Source organism: Podarcis melisellensis (assembly GCF_964234715.1).
Source record: "Podarcis melisellensis genome assembly, chromosome: 6".
Classification (NCBI taxonomy): domain Eukaryota; kingdom Metazoa; phylum Chordata; class Lepidosauria; order Squamata; family Lacertidae; genus Podarcis; species Podarcis melisellensis.
The window spans coordinates 40,654,501-40,670,653 of NC_138538.1; the positions used below are offsets into that span (position 1 = coordinate 40,654,501).

At 44.6% G+C, this 16,153-nt stretch overlaps 1 protein-coding gene across 1 annotated transcript in view; it reads left to right on the forward strand.

Annotated features, from left to right (window-relative positions):
- The first annotated feature begins 893 nt into the window (after positions 1-893).
- The window catches only part of DSTYK (dual serine/threonine and tyrosine protein kinase), a 39,176-nt gene continuing 23,916 nt past the window's right edge, over positions 894-16,153 (forward strand). The window contains exons 1-2 of the mRNA XM_081916320.1: positions 894-1,351; positions 14,208-14,596. Of these exons, the coding sequence (XP_081772446.1) occupies positions 1,054-1,351; positions 14,208-14,596 (687 nt within the window). The 5' untranslated portion in view covers positions 894-1,053. The remainder of the gene's footprint in view (positions 1,352-14,207; positions 14,597-16,153) is intronic.

Below are 16,153 nucleotides of genomic sequence, written 5' to 3' on the forward strand. Positions count from 1 at the left end.
TGTGCTTTTACATGAGTGGAATGTGTCCTTTTATTTAAAATGCATCTCTGGGTTATTTGTGGGGCATAGGAATTTGTTCATTCTTTTCCCCAAAAATATAGTCCGCCCCACCCAAAGGTCTGAGAGACAGTGGACCGGTCCCCTGCTGAAAAGGTTTGCTGACCCCTGGTCTTAGATTGTAGGTTTGTTTGTTTTTTTAGCATTTACTGTGACAAGCGAAGTGTTTCTAAAACCACCCTAAAGCTTCAAAAGTGTGGCTTCAAAAGTTACTTTTTCAACATTCCTATTCAGTGTCCAACCCCCCCTCATATATGCCATTTGCATTTAATTGGAAGCCTTGCCAACCCTGCAAGCCCACCATCCGGGGTGGATTCAGGTTTGATGGGGCCCTAAGCTACTGAAGGTAATGGGGCCCTTTATATGTCCAGCTGTCCTTTGTCAACGAATTGTCCCTTTTTTGTGTTGAATATATGGTAATTTATGGACCTAATAGGTATCTAAAGCCATTTGACACTGTTGCTGTATGCAGGTTTTATTTTATTTGTTATTTATCTTATATTTTGGAAATGTACATCCAGATTCCCCCCCCCCCCTTTTATTCTCCCCGCACCTGGAGAGTGGGGCCCTAAGCTATACTTGTAGCTTGTTTAGTTTATACGTAAATACGGCACTGGTCCTTTGACTTGCAAACTGAAGCAGGGAGTCTCCCGGAAGACTACAAATCCCAGAGTGCCTTTCGGAAAGGCCCTCACCCGCCCTCCAAGAGGGTGCAGTTCCGCTACTCTGCAACAAGAGGGAAGCGGCGACTACATCCCCCACAGTGCAAGGCGAGCCAGCGCGCGGAATGGGGTCCGCCCCCGGCCGCCGCCGCCACCTCCCCGCCAGAGCGCCCGGATAAAGGTTCCGTTCCGTGCGCAGTGCGGCTCGGTGCGACGCTGCTGGCAGAGGAGGAGGCCGAGCCCGTGGCCCAGGCGGCGCCAGAACAGCCTGGCATCCCCCGAGTCGCCGCCGTGGTGGGGGGAGAGCTCTGAGGCGGACGCCGCCGCGGGCGAGATGTCGGGGGGTACGGGAGGCCCCTCGACCCGGGGCTCCGGCGGCGGCGGAGGGCTGAGCCGCGAGCTGTGCCGCGCCTTCGGCCATTACAACCGGCACCTGGCGCGGCTGCAGCACAACCTGCGCGAGACGAAGAAGTTCTTCCGCGACATCAAGTACTCCCAGGGCCCCGGCGCTGCCTCTGCTGCCGCCGCCGCCGCTACCCCTGGGCCGGCCGGGGAGGAGCTGCGGCCTCAGCAGGAGCAGCCCTCCCCCGATATCTGTGCCCCTGTTGGTGAGGGTCCCTCGCTGCAGGCCGGTAAGGAGCTCGGGAGAGGAGTGGGGGGGGGCGTATCGGGGGAAACGGGTGGGGAGGGAGGAGGAGCTTCCGCATTTTATGTTGGGTCTCTGCCAACATAAGGTAGAGGGATATTCCTCTACCTTTTTTAAAAAAATGCATCAAGGGAAACTCCAACCGGTGTGGCTTCTTCCATCACTGAAGCGGTGTGGGGATGGCACTCAGTGGGTGGAATTCCCCCCTCTTGGGCAGCCCTTGCAGTCTGGTCTTGTGCATCTGCACTCCCAAGTAACTCTGGCTGAGTTCGCCAAGGTGTTAGAGCTGCAGGGTTGGGAGAACAGCTCCGTTAAATTCCGTAGGACTTGCTTTGGTGTACACATGGTTAGGACTGTACTGTTGTTGCTCTCCCTATCCCCCCAGGTAAGGCCACATCCGCTCCATACAGCTAAAGCACATTTATACCACTTTAGCTATCATGGCTCAGCTCCTACCCCCCAAAAAAGAATACTGGAAATTGTAATTTGCCCCTCACAGAACTACCATTTCCTCAAAGAACCCTTAACAAACCACTGTTCTCAGGATCACTTAATGGGGGGCAGTTAAAGTGGTATAAGACTGCTTAAAATGTATGGTGTGGATTAACAGAAGATTGACAGCAGGGAGAGGCCTGCTGGGGCAGAGCTGGAGAACTATGGCTGCCCAGATGTTGCTGGACTGCAAGTCCTATAATCTGTGACCACATGCTATGCTCATGGTTCTGTATCTGGCATCCATGTCTGTGGGTGACTGCAAGGTATGTGGAGGGGATCCTGGCTTTTCCAGAGGGAGTGGGAAAAGGCAATTGAGAGGCCTTTAGGTAGCCAAGATGAAGAGGGAGGTAGCTGAGAAAAAATGTGATTATTCAGGAGTAATTAGTAATTATAGGAATCCTTGAAGGTTGAAGGAACTAGTGGTTGACAGGTGGCTGCTGTTTGAAGCTGCCCAGAACCCAAGAAGAATTCTGCTATGCACAAACAAATGACATTGGCTGCCCTTTAAGTGTTTGGCATCCTGGCTTTGAATACGAATTTGGTATGGCACTGTTGCCACCCCCATATATGCCTTTTGGATTGAAGATTATCATCAGTGACTGCTTTAAGTGCTCTCTTGTGTTAGGCTCTGCCTATACTCTCCCAAAATGTAAGAATTTTATGTATGGTAAGCTATAAACTAATATAGTCCCCCACCACCACCAAACAAACCCCAGGATGGATAGCAGAGAGAAGTTGCTTCTGAGGCAGGTTTATTGGAGCATGAGTCATTGTGGTCAGCAGCCTCCTGTACATCTAAGCAATAGCTTGATGTTTATTATTAGTATTTTAATTTCTCAGTATGCATGCTGGTGTAGCTTGTTGCCCCAACTTCTTCACTGTACTCTGAAATACTGTGATTCTGGTCTCTGTTGGTGAATAAGAAGAAATGCTCCTTGAGATCGAAGGAAAGAAATGTTCTGAGGTTGGACTGCATTGAAATATGCTGAATGAAGTAGCAGTGAACTAGAAATGGCATAGATGTGATTGGACGGAATGATCTGGATGGACACTAGAGGTTTGTAAATGAGCAACGGAATCAAAACTGGTTCTGAGAATGAATAAAATAAGACAAAAATTGGAATGAGGATCCGAATGGATGTGTGATTGAAATGCATGACCTGCCTCTTCAGGAAACAAGTGGCTTGCTACACAGGCTGTTGGCCCTGAACTTGTAATAAATCTGCACCTAGTTGAAATGTGATTCTTCTTATAGAGACGTTTTTAAATGTGTTTGTCAAAACAATCAGATGTTTTCCGCTTTCTGATTCTGCCCTACAGCTTTAACTTTCTAGGTACATTTCCCTACTCTTTCATTGGGAAGTTTTGTACAAAGTGCTTTTTTAAAATATTAGATCAGAAAGAGTTGGCAGAAGCTTTAAGTTGCAGTCCTATTTACACTTGTGAGTAAACCAGCTGTTGATGTGCCAATTAAATAGGGTTGCAAAGAAATTAGACATTTTTGAGCTTTTTCTGAGGAAAATCAGCAAAGACGACACTGACGTTGACTGCCATACGTCTGGATTTTCCCGCCCAGACAGTGGTTGCAGCTACAGTATTCTGGATATGTCCGGATGTATGGCAACCCTTAAAAAAAACTTGTTTCTTTTGTGTATGTCTTTGGATATATTATAGTTGGCAAATTTTGACTGATACTGATATAATACCTGAAATGTTTTATTTACAAAGATAAATAATACAAAGATACATAGTAATGGAAATGTAGGTGTCTACTTATGCCTTGGTTCCTTCTGGTTTTGCAGTTGTTAAGAAGCATTAGGGCTGTTTTATACTTCCAGATTTCTACCATGCTATGGTTTCTGGGCACCGGCAATTATGCAGCAGAATAGCATGAATCAGAACTGCACTGTGATACATGATGGCAATTGTTTCTGTTATTGAAACACTTTTTTATTTTTGGAGCAACTGTAATCAAACTCTCAGATACAGTATATGCAAGTTCACACATCTAGGCCAGCCCCATGCAATGTAGGAACCACAACTGAAGCATCCATGACAGATGGCCATCCAACATCTGTTTAAAAACCTTCCTCTGATCCACTGTCTAACAGCTCTTACTGTCATGAGGTTCTTTCAGATGTTTAGCCAGAATCTCCTTTCTTGTAACTTGAAATTGAATTGAAATTGGTTCAGGTCTTACTCTCTGGAGCAGCAGAAAACAAGTTTGCTCCAACTTCCATATGACAGTCCTCTGGATAGCTGAAGATGGCTGGTATATCACCCCTCAGCCTTTTCTTCTCCAGGCTAAACATATCCAGCTCCCTCAACTGTTACCCATAAGTCTTGGTTTCCAGACATTTTATCTCCTTGGTTGCTGTCCTCTGCACACCAGAACTGGACACAGTACTGGTCTGACAAAGACAGAGGAGTGACACTATTAGTTCCCTTGATCTGGACACTATACTTCTGTTGATGCAGTCTATAATAGCACCCCCCCTTTTTTTTGCTGCTGCTGCTGCTGCCTCACACTGCTGCCTCACATTAAGCTTGTGGTCTACTAAGACCCCTAGATCCTTTTCACATGTACTACTGGCAAACCAGGTGTTCCCCATCTTATTTTTGTGCAGCTAATTCTTCCTGCCTAAGTATTGTCCCTACTGAACTTCAAGGTAATATAGAATCCTGATTCCAGGATTCTGAGGTATTAGCTACCCCTCCTAGTCTGTTGTCGTCTGCATGTTTGCTTAGCATCCTATCTGTTCCTTCATCCAAGTCATTTATAAAGATGTTGAATAACACTGAACCCAGGACAGAACCCTGTGGCATCCGACTTGTCACTTTTCTCCAGGATGATGAGAAACCATTGGTGAGCACTCTTTGGGTTCGGTCAGTCAATCAGCTACAAATTCACCCAACAGTAACATCATCTAGCCCACAGTTTACCAGCTTCTCCACACGACTGTCATGGGGGACTTTGTCAAAAGCCTTAATGAAAGCAAGATATGCTCCATCCACAGTGTTCCTCTGATACACCAAGCTTGTAACTCTATAAAAAAAAAAAAGAAATAAGATTTGTGTGGCATGACTTCTTTTTCAGAAACCTATGCTGGCTCTTAGTAACCACAGTATGCTTTTCTAAGTACTACTCAAAGAGTGGCTGTTTAATTACTATTTGTTCTGATACCTTTCCTGGTATTGATAGCTTGGTAGTTGCATGGGTCCTCTTCCTCCCACCTGCCTTTTTAAAGATGTAGAAAACATTTGCCTGCCTCCAATTGGCAAAAACTGCAGTATTGCAGTTAGCATACGTTCAGTGTTCTAATGAATGCATGAAACGGACAATATTCTGTAGAAAAATAAAGCACAAGAAAAATTCCTGCCTCATAAACTTCAGCGCTTTCTGAACAAAACAGGAACAAGGCATGGGCTTAAGACACTCCCTCCTTGCCATGTTGTGTTTTGAGATGGTGATTTATATAGGATATGGACAAACAGTACTTATCTGATTCTGTTGTAACCAGAGACCTTGGAAGATAATTGCTGTGGGATTTTTTGGGGAGTGGGGGAACACATAAGCCCAAAGGTTGTTTCTTTAGTGGATTGTCTGAACCAAGTTACAGAGGATGGCTTCATAGAATACATTTCTTCTTGCTTGACTCTGGTGAGAAAGCATATATATAACTGCATAAAAATTATGCACGTGATTGGAAACTAAGTCATGTGTTCATGTTATAAGATAGGCAAATGATAGTTTCACACATTATTTACATGGTACCGGTAAATCTTATCAGGGAGCTGTTCTTAAGGTATTTGATTTGGAAAACCAGGCGCAGCATTTGGGTGATTCATAACATGAAAAGGACCAGGTTTGCAATGTTTAATTATCAGTGTGATTAATCTTTAAACATAGCCCCAGAGTAAATGGTGGAGCAGATGAACAATGACTTGATTTGGGATACTTATAGAAACTGCTGCCATGTAGGATGCATAGATAAAAAATATTTTTACATAATTTGCTTTCACTTATTACAACTGTTGGTTCTTGCTTTAGGAGGAAAGTACAAGAAGGCTTAGCTGGATCTTCACCAATCCAGGCTGGTCTCTATGGAGCTTTCACTGGGTTTTCAACAAAATAAACACTAATAACAAACAAACAGTACAGATCTCATGTTTAGTTATTTTTATAACTCGTCTCAATGTATTATTATAAGGAAATGTCATACTCAGATGGCACTGATTTCTAAAAGAAACATAATCTTTGGTTAGACTGTAAATTTTGTTTTCTTACGTTTTCTCAAAATGCACTAAGGCCTCCTTCAGTGAGGTTCTACAAATGTAAATAGAGTAAAATCTTATCAGTTGGCTAAATCTAAATAATCAGCTAAAAAGCAATTACTTGCTTTATTGTCTTATAAATTTAACATTAAATCAAGATACATTCAGGCAATGCAATGCAAGAAATCTAGTTGCTGGGTTTATAAAGGAGTAAAGTAGTAAAATTAAGTGAAGTTTCTAAAACAGAGATGTTTTGGGACAAAGGAAACCTCTGGGCAAGGATTCAAAATTAGAAAATTAAGCCCCAAACCAATAATAGTAATTGGGAGCTCTTGAAGCTCAAAACCAGTTCAGTATATTAGAATCCACTCAAAACTGGTAACAATGATCAAATAGAATTCTTCTCTTGCTTGAACATCTCTGCTAGTAGAATATCTATATATGTTCAGTGTGTGCTGAAATTCTTTTCTTTCATATGACATGTGGATGGAGTTAGTGGTGCAAAGACTGTGGTGTTCAGTCTGATAGTGGTATAGGGAGTATGCTATGACAATATCCTGGATTGTGAATTAGCACAGTGTTTCCCAACCTTTTTTGGGCAAAGGCACACTTGTTTCATGAAAAAAATCTCGAGGCACACCACCATTAGAAAATGTTTAAAAAATTAACTGTGTGCCTATATTGACTATATATAAAGTAACTCTCTTTAATAGGCATCAAATAAACACAAAGAAAGTATTTTATAATTACTTTATTATGAAATAGGACGCACCTACTTTTTTGGGGGGGGGGAAATAAAGGAAATTTTTTTTCCTTTATTCCCCCCCCCCCAAGACCAGGTTGGGGAACAGTGGGATGGCGGTGCTGCACCTCCCCGCTGTCCCCCGAGCTTGTGGGGCTGGCCCATGTCTGCCTGGCGCGAGGGGCGCTCTGCTTCAGGGCGCCCCGCGCGTCGGGCGGCAGGCTACAGTCCGCAGTATGGGGAACCCTCTGTTTCAGGGCGCCCCACGCGCCCCCGGGTGCGCAAGGCTTGCCAGCACGGGGCGTCCTCCCAAGGGCGCCCTGTGCTCCGTGCTGCCGGCTTCCGCCCGCAAGCCTTGCGCTCTCGGGGGGAGATCCCCCGGGTGCGCAAGGCTTGCCGACACCAGCGCGGAGCACGGGGCATCCTCCGAAGGGCGCCCCGTGCTCCGCGCTGCCAGCTGCCGCCCGCAAGCCTTGCGCTCTCGGGGGGAGATCCCCCGGGTGCGCAAGGCTGGCCAACACCAGCGCGGAGCACGGGGCGTCCTCCAAAGGGCGCCCTGTGCTCCGTGCTGCCGGCTTCCGCCCGCAAGCCTTGCGCTCTCGGGGGGAGATCCCCCGGGTGCGCAAGGCTTGCCGACACCAGCGCGGAGCACGGGGCATCCTCCGAAGGGCGCCCCGTGCTCCGCGCTGCCAGCTGCCGCCCGCAAGCCTTGCGCTCTCGGGGGGAGATCCCCCGGGTGCGCAAGGCTGGCCAACACCAGCGCGGAGCACGGGGCGTCCTCCAAAGGGCGCCCCGTGCTCCGCGCTGCCAGCTGCCGCCCGCAAGCCTTGCGCTCTCGGGGGGAGATCCCCCGGGTGCGCAAGGCTGGCCAACACCAGCGCGGAGCACGGGGCGTCCTCCAAAGGGCGCCCTGTGCTCCGTGCTGCCGGCTTCCGCCCGCAAGCCTTGCGCTCTCGGGGGGAGATCCCCCGGGTGTGCAAGGCTTGCCGACACCAGCGCGGAGCACGGGGCGTCCTCCGAAGGGTGCTCCGTGCTGCCAGCTGCTGCCCGCAAGCCTTGCGCTCCCGCCGCCCGACTCGCCCGCCTCCCTCCCACGGCACACCAGGCAACGTCTCGCGGCACACTAGTGTGCCGCGGAACACCGGTTGGGAAACACTGAATTAGCATGCACATGCTCTGCTGTGTTTTGATTAACAAAGTCCCAAATGGTACAGAGCCTGTTCTCAAAATGCTGTCCTTTCTGTGGCTTTATGCATTTTGTTTGTAAGCCACCTTATCCCAAAAGGTCAGGGCTGTTTGTAAGCCATCCTCTCTTAAGGTCAGTGTTGGCAACAAACAAACAAAATCCCATAACCACCATATCTGCTGTCTGCAGTGGCCTGTTGAACGCTTGCAGGGCTAGCCTACAGCTTTTGGCTCTATATACACCCCATTTCCCCCATTTGACTTCTAATTTTGGAAAAGTTTAATGATCCACACCCTTGGTGCAGTGAAATTCTATGGTGAAGAAAACAAGGTTGTGCCGAAAGTTCTTATTCAAGTGGAAACTTACGTAAGTGTTGTGAGTAGAAATAGTATGTGAAGTTGCAATATACTAATAGTAACATATTTCAATAATGCTTAAGTTTGAATATCACACTAGTGAAGGTTTTCTTTTCCCTGAATAAACTTATTCTCAGGAACTGAGCCTTAACCCTATGATTCCTGGAAGCTGAACTGTGAAACATTGCCCATGTAATGTGCAAACCTAATTGAGAACCCACACATTTTCCTCTGGGATTTGTTGTGATTTTCTTTTACCCCTTTCAATTATCATGTAAGAGTTACCCCGCCCACAAAAAGCTCCCTCTAGCTTTCTTGAAAGGTGTTTCAGTTTTTTGTTCTAAACTCTTTGCTGTCATCTCTTCTCAAGTTTGTGTAACCTTCCTCTGATTTCAACAGCTTTTTCCTATAGTCTTTGCATAATGAGGGACAGGACTTGAACCTTGCTATCCGTGTTATCTAACAATCCATTGCTAGATGTGTGAACCATTAAGGCACCACCCCATTCTCTGCATATTTGGTTATACTTGTGCAAGTGTCTTAGTACTGGCCAAGTTGATTCTTGATGGATATATTGGTGAATCATTAAAGGGACTTGTGAAGTTGCACTGTTGAACTAGAGACACTTTACATGGTCACATTTGACAAGCAATTGTAACGATGAAAAAATTTGCACTCTGGTTTTTTTCAGCAGTAGAGTAAAAACACACCACCCTTGTCTCAAAACAAGAAGCAGTTACTATTGTTGGCCATCCTGAAAGAGGAAGCAACCTTACACCAGTCTTGACTCTGCCTTCCTTGAGAGAGCATGTTTAATCTTAGATCTCTATGTTGCACTCCTTTGGGGGTAGGGGTGGTACGTGTCACCATTAAGAAAAAGAGGTAGAAATAAGCTAATATATATGTGGACTGTTTCTGGATAAAGTGACTTTTCTTTAAATATTCAGAGTTGTTAACCTAGTTCAAAGTTTTCATATGAATTAGCCAGATGTTTAACTGAAAATCAATCATAGTCAGTCCATCATTTGAAAAGCAAGACTTTGGAGCTACCTTGCCCCAAAATGGCAACTGACATTCTGTTTTGGTGACTGAAACATAGGTTTAAGGAGCCATTTGGCACCTAGCTTATATATCTGTGCTTCTAACACTGGCATTTTCTCTGACTCACTGTGGCCATAGTGAGGCAGGGTCAGTTGTGCACCTTGTGCTTGAGGCAGAAGTGATGCACAAGTCCTGATTGGCACTGCATGACACAGTGGAGAGCAGTGTAGTACCTTAGACTCAGTTGACTGTACTGTAAAATGGGGTGAAGTACCAAATACAGAGACAACTCTCCCCCATCCCCATTTGCTCAGTGGTGGTATGACTGCACGGTGGTATGAGAAACTGCAGCCACACTGATGTTTCTCCTGCAATCCCCTCAGCAGGGGCCACGGGGCTGAAAGGCATAGCGATCGACCTCTACCTAAATGACCTCTTGGTCTTGACAGCAATTGCTGTTTGTCTCAGGAAGCATTTGTATATGATCAGACATGCAAAGAGCCCCCTCAGACCCACACAACACATTCAGCCTTTTGATAATCACCAAGATGTGGCAAGATAGCTTCCATCAAGGTAGCAGGATACCCGATGCCTGGCTCGCACCCAGAGAGTGCAAGTCTCTTCTCCAAGTTTCCAGGTGGAGCTGGCTCACATTCAGGACCCATGATCCCACTTCATGGATCCATTATCACTACATTAGATTTTAACATTAGATTTAACGCCCTTCAGTGGCGGCTTTTTCCTTATCAGATCTTATTTCCAAAGTGCTCTATCTTATGTGAACGTGCTCTACTTGTTGTAACGTGATGTAAACTATTCCTCTGTGCTGCTCATATAGTTATTTTGAGATCAGTTACCTAGTTTCTTCTTGGGAAGAGCAGACCCTTTGCGCACTTTTGAAGTGCTGATCACATGTTTTCTCAACTGATGCAAAATGGCTTTTTCAACTAATCCTTTTAGTGTAAGAATTCTTGTTTGTTGACAGCTGGGCACAACAAAAAGTCATTTTCTTAACTGCTGAATTGAGGCTAGTTCTTCAGTTGAGTAACTTTGGAGTTATTCAGCCTGTTAGTACGTTAGCAATGGATATGAAAATATTAATATAAGTTTTAATCACTATTCTCTGTCTGTGCTGTAGATCTTTAGCAGAGACGCCCACAGGATTTCCTGGGCCCAGAACATTGTATGTGGATTGCCTCCCCCACCCCACAATGTATTGTCAAGAACTGATGTTTTTGCACATGCATTTACTATTAAAATCTGTTTTAAAATAAATTACAGTTATAGGAATAGGGTGGATACTATTGCAAAGATAAAAGTGGGAGAGCAGGGAGGATAATACACATAATCTTGAGCTCTTGAGTGAGAAAGCAAGATACAAATATGTAATGTCACTCACAGCAGCAGCACCGGACCCTTCCCCCCTGCCCCTGGCAACAGACTAACATGGCTGCCCCTCTGGAAATGGATACTTAACAGGCAGTTAAAATATTCATGAAGGATATTAATTAGTGGCAGTCAACCATCTGTCTAGAGACTTATTCATTGGCAGCATCAGGACTATACATGCAGTCAACAAAAATGTACTTGCTGTGTAGTCAGACTGGATTACATGTTGCAGCATAGAAGGTTTCTTGCTGCAATGCAGCTTCTGTTTGCCCAGGCATTTTCAGCCAATATCCTTGAACCTATTCTGTGACCCTGAAGATAGAATTCTGACTAGGGTTGAGCTGGGCATTTGACTTGAGCAAACATTGGTCAAATAATGGTCCAGAATTTTATATTTTTATTATAAAAATATTCCAGTAGTCAGTAGTTGGATATGCATGTTGAGTGCAAAACCAAATTGTTTTACAATAATGATTAATGAGTGGAAGTACTACTTAAAAATTGTTGCAGGTAAGGTTTTTTTATAAATATAAACAAGTCACTGAATAGTAGTTTGGCTTTATTCCTGGAAATTTAGGGTCAGCCTACAGTTAATACACTTTTAAAAAGAGAGAGAGGGAGAGAAAAAATAAAAAATAAACCAAATAACTTGTACATCCAGAAGTCAATGTTAAGTAGGCAGCAGGCCAATTGTTCATTTCATTTGCGTCACCTTCAACCGGTTTTTCACCTCCATCATCAAATTTCTTGTTTTGTATGTCTCTCACTGTTAGCGAATGGTATAGTAAAAAAAAATATCCAATTTTTTAAAGAAGTAAGCTTCTACCTACACAGTGGAATTCTGAACTTGATCGAGCACTTGCGGTATCCTTCAACAGGTGAATAAGCAATCAACTGGCAATATTTGTCTGATCAATTGACTAGTGTACCCATCCTAGACTGGGGAAAAGGTAAATGAAGCTATGACCTGTCTAGAAGAAAAAGTTCACATACCAGCTGAATATTCACAGGGTCTAAAGCTATATGTACCTTACTTCATCTTCATTTTCAATGTTGATTTTTCAGGTTTTGCAGAAAATGATCTTGCCTTGCTGAGGGTGTGACTGGGGGCTCTGTTGTCTTAAATGATTTTCAGCAGGGCTCTTTCTGCCGCTAAACAATTTTTTCTACTGTACTTCTCTTGCCGTGCATACAAGACACTACTGTGAAGCAGTTTGGCAGTTGACTTGGAACAGAATCGCTCTATGTTGGCTGGGTGGAATAAAACACACAAGCTGTTCTCTTCTTCTGTTCTTCATAATTTTTGTACCAAATACCTTTTGGAAAATATTATGCTTAGGTCAAGAATGTAGTGCAGCATGAGTGAAACGCCCTTTTAAAGGCACTGAACATAAAGTTGCTTTTAATATGGACACCTTTACTGAACCTGTGACAGAGTTACTGCCACTTCTATGCCCTGCTGGCTACTTGAAACGAGGACGGGAGATGGGGATGGCAGCTTTTCCTGTTTTTCCTCTTAGCTTTTCTCCCCATACCTACCTGCCCACTCACCTGTCGTCACTGAAATGAGAGGGAATTAACCATGCTATCTCCAGGGCTGGTATAGTTTTGGGACCTGTTGGGGGGGGCATACTGGAGTAATAATGGGCCTTAGGATCCCGAAGACCCATGGACTGTTGGTAGTTCAGCAACTGCAGTGGAGCTTTCTTTTGCTGCATCAGGGAACTCCAGAGATAGAGTTCTGCAGGCTACTATGGCTGCTCAGCCACTCCCAGGGAGCATAGGATTGCTCCTTAAATTTAAATATTGAAAACACTTTTATCCCATTCTTCAGCTAAAAATACTTCCAGAGCAGCTTTATCAGTTCTAATGGTAAGACTGACCTTGCCCTTAAACTTAGTCTTAAAGGGCTAAGAAAAAGGGATTAGGAGGGAGAAAGAAGGAAAAAAGCACATTGGACACTATTTATTAGTCAAATCAGGCATGGGGAACCTTTGATGCCACTAGGTGCTGCTCAACTACTATTCCCATCAGCCCTAGCAAACATGCCCAGTGGCTGAGGATTATGAGAGTTATAGTTAAGCAATATTCAGAAAGCCCAAGGTTTCCCACACCTGAGTTAAGTGGTCAACAAATAATAGTAGTAAAATATGAGAACTTCAAGCTTTCTAAAAGGAGCTGTGCTTAAAGGTGTAAGGCTCCAGTCATAAATACCCTTTAAGATGGAAATAAGAGACCACTGGATTTTTAAAATTCTGTTTGGCATCTTTGAGGAGTATACATAGTACAATGAGGCAGTGATATACAAAGGTGAGCTGTTCGTGTTGGACAAGTAAACACTGGAATTCATAGACACCTACTTGTGTGTCACAAATGGAGATAAGGTCTAGGCAGGTTTTCAGTGATATCTTATTCTACAGTTTTCTGATTATTATAAGGTAGACCACTTGGGTTATTATGGGTAAAAAAAACGTAAAGGATCCCTGACAGTCAAGTCCGGTCGCGAATGACTCTGGTGTTATGGCGCTCATCTCGCTTTATTGGCTGAGGGAGCCTTCCTGCTGTGCTTTCGAACTGCTAGGTTGGCAGGAGCTGGGACCGAGTAACGGGAGGTCACCCTGTCGTGGGGATTCAAACCGCCGAGCTTCCAATTGGCAAGCCCTAGGCTCAGTGCTTTAGACTACAGAGCCACCTACAATTTACCCTAGTGTTTATGCAAAGAACACAAAATACATCCTCACCCCATGCAGTAATATTGCATATTCAACAATATATGAAAGAAAAAATGCAAATATACATTATCTTGAACATTGTATTTCTAATAATCAAGGAAATCATTTCCCCCAAATTATATGTTCCTCCTTTCATCTTTCCATCTTTCTTTAGTAAGTTTAGACATACCAGGCCATTGACCATCTCTTCCTGACCTTGCACAATAGCCATCATTTTTCATTTAAACCTTGGGTTGATAACTTCATTTCGTAGTACTGCATTGATATGGGATGTATGTGGAATGGATACTTGCTGAACTTCTTCCTGCCATGTTGCAAATTAAAGGCTTCTGATTCTTGGTGACAAACTGCATTGCTTCTTCTGTCCCTGCTGCCTAAAATGTCATCTGGGCTGGGAATGCGGGAAGAAGGTAAACTTGGTTCCTGGAATGAGTGACCATTGCTCCATATTCATTTCTCTTTGTGATACCCTCAGTCTTAGCTGCCCACTCCTGTGCAAAAATATTTTTCAAGTCAGAGTTTGGAATGTCTCATTCTGTACTGACATAGAGCTATAGAATCCTTTTGAAGCTCCATAGGTCACCTCAGAATATAATTGCTAATAACTTCTTTTTTGCCTTTTTTAGGGCAGCTGAGCTCTATTGCCTTTCCCCGGCGTGAAGAGGAGTATCTCCAGCTGACAGTAAGCTGTCACCCATGCCTTTTAATCTTTGGTCAGAACTGCAATGCCAAATGTCAGTTAGTCAACATGCTTTTGGGTGAGAGACTGCTACCGACCTCCAAAGTTAGCAGTGAGGAGAACTGTAAGAGGCGTCGAATTCGCTTCACACATGGAAGACAAACACGGATTAGTTTGGCTCTTCCAGGACAGTATGAATTGGTTCACAACTTGGCAGCTCATCAAGGCAGATGGGAAACGATACCAGAAGAGGACTTGGAAATCCACTGCGATAATGAAGATCTTGCACACCAGATTGCAGAGCTGGAGGTTACACTGAATCACACTTTATTACAGGTACTGACGAGATCCAGTGTGTATGTACTTGCCCTGCCCTGTATAAACTTAATGAGAAAGGGAGCGTTGGCATGAAGCATTTTAATGAATATTTTGCACCTACGTTTAGTTGAGTAAATTCTACATAAAAACTAGAGGAGTCCTAGAACTAGAACAGAGTTTGTCTGCATTCCTAAAGACTTCTGAGGGCGGATACCACATGTTCTGCCTCAACCCAGTGGTTCTTGTTTGAAGTCTGACTGCTGCTGTGGATGATTGAGGGGCGGAGGGTGCAGTTTGCAGCAGTGAAGCTTTAACTCTTCCCCTGACTGCTGGTTTTGCCCATACTCATTTGCTTTTCCTACAGCCCAGGTGCCGGACCTGTGATTGTATAAACTTGCTTAGATTTCTGCAAAGTATCTGAGGGTGTAGACAGACATGGTAATAAAGCACAGTGTTTACAGTGGCACCTTGGGCCGTGTGTTGAACCCAGCTTCCTCCTGGGCTTTGAATCTGAAATGACAGTCATACGTACCTGTGAAATAAGTGCTGATGGTTTATGCTCCTCTGTCCTCCATCTAGGAGTGGGGGGGGGGGGCTCTATTATGCAAAACCTGCTCCAGAGATTGTGGGAGGATTCTTGGTAGCATAGGGCCAACCCATACACAGCCAGATACGCTGAAGAAGGGGCAGACATGCGTAAATAGTTACCCTTGTCTTCACCGAAAATTTTTCTTGAATTGTTGTGATTAGCATTAAGGAGTCCTTCTAAAACAGGGGTCAGCAACCTAAGGTCCATGGGCCAGAAGCAGCCAGTGGAGGTTGTTTGAACGGCCCACGAGCTGCCCCCGAACTGAGCTGCCCGCTCGCGCACTGCGCTAAACCACCGCAGCGCAGGGACTCGCTTGCGCAGCACTGGAAATCGCATCTGTGCACATGATCCAGCCCACGAAGGGATCTTTGCGGGACCGATCCAGCAAGATAAACATTGCCAACCCCTGTTCTAAAACTAAATAGAATGGATACTATGTTCTTCTCTCTCCATCCCTTGACTTCAAAGTCGAAATACTTATCTAGTGCATTCTGTAGCTCAGGGCAAGTGTAGGGGAGGTAATGTTTGAAAGGGTTCCTTTTACTTGGGATTCTTGCCTCCCGTGTGAGTCATGTTCACGATACCACTACCCCTCGAGGGTTTGCCAGCCTGTCTGTTCCTGAGTATAACTTTGTTCTGAATGTTTGTGAATGTATGCTCCGAGTGTTGAATTTGGTTTTGTGTACTTCAACTGAATATGTCTGCCTTGCTCTTTTTTTTTTTTAATAGGTCAGCTAACACAGGGCAGCTCAAATATCTCTCATAAACTTTTCAAACCAGTGACAAAGATTTCTTTGTTAGGCTCCAGATATATCTAGGACAAATCAGATGAAAACAGCCACTCGGATTAATTTGTAAGGAGTGGCAATCAGGACTGTTTCCTCTGTTCTGTGTAGGAGAGTCACTGTGGAAAAACTCCTTCTTACAAATGGAATTTTTAAACAGGGAAAGTTAACATTTACATCTTATATGTGAAAACTGCATAT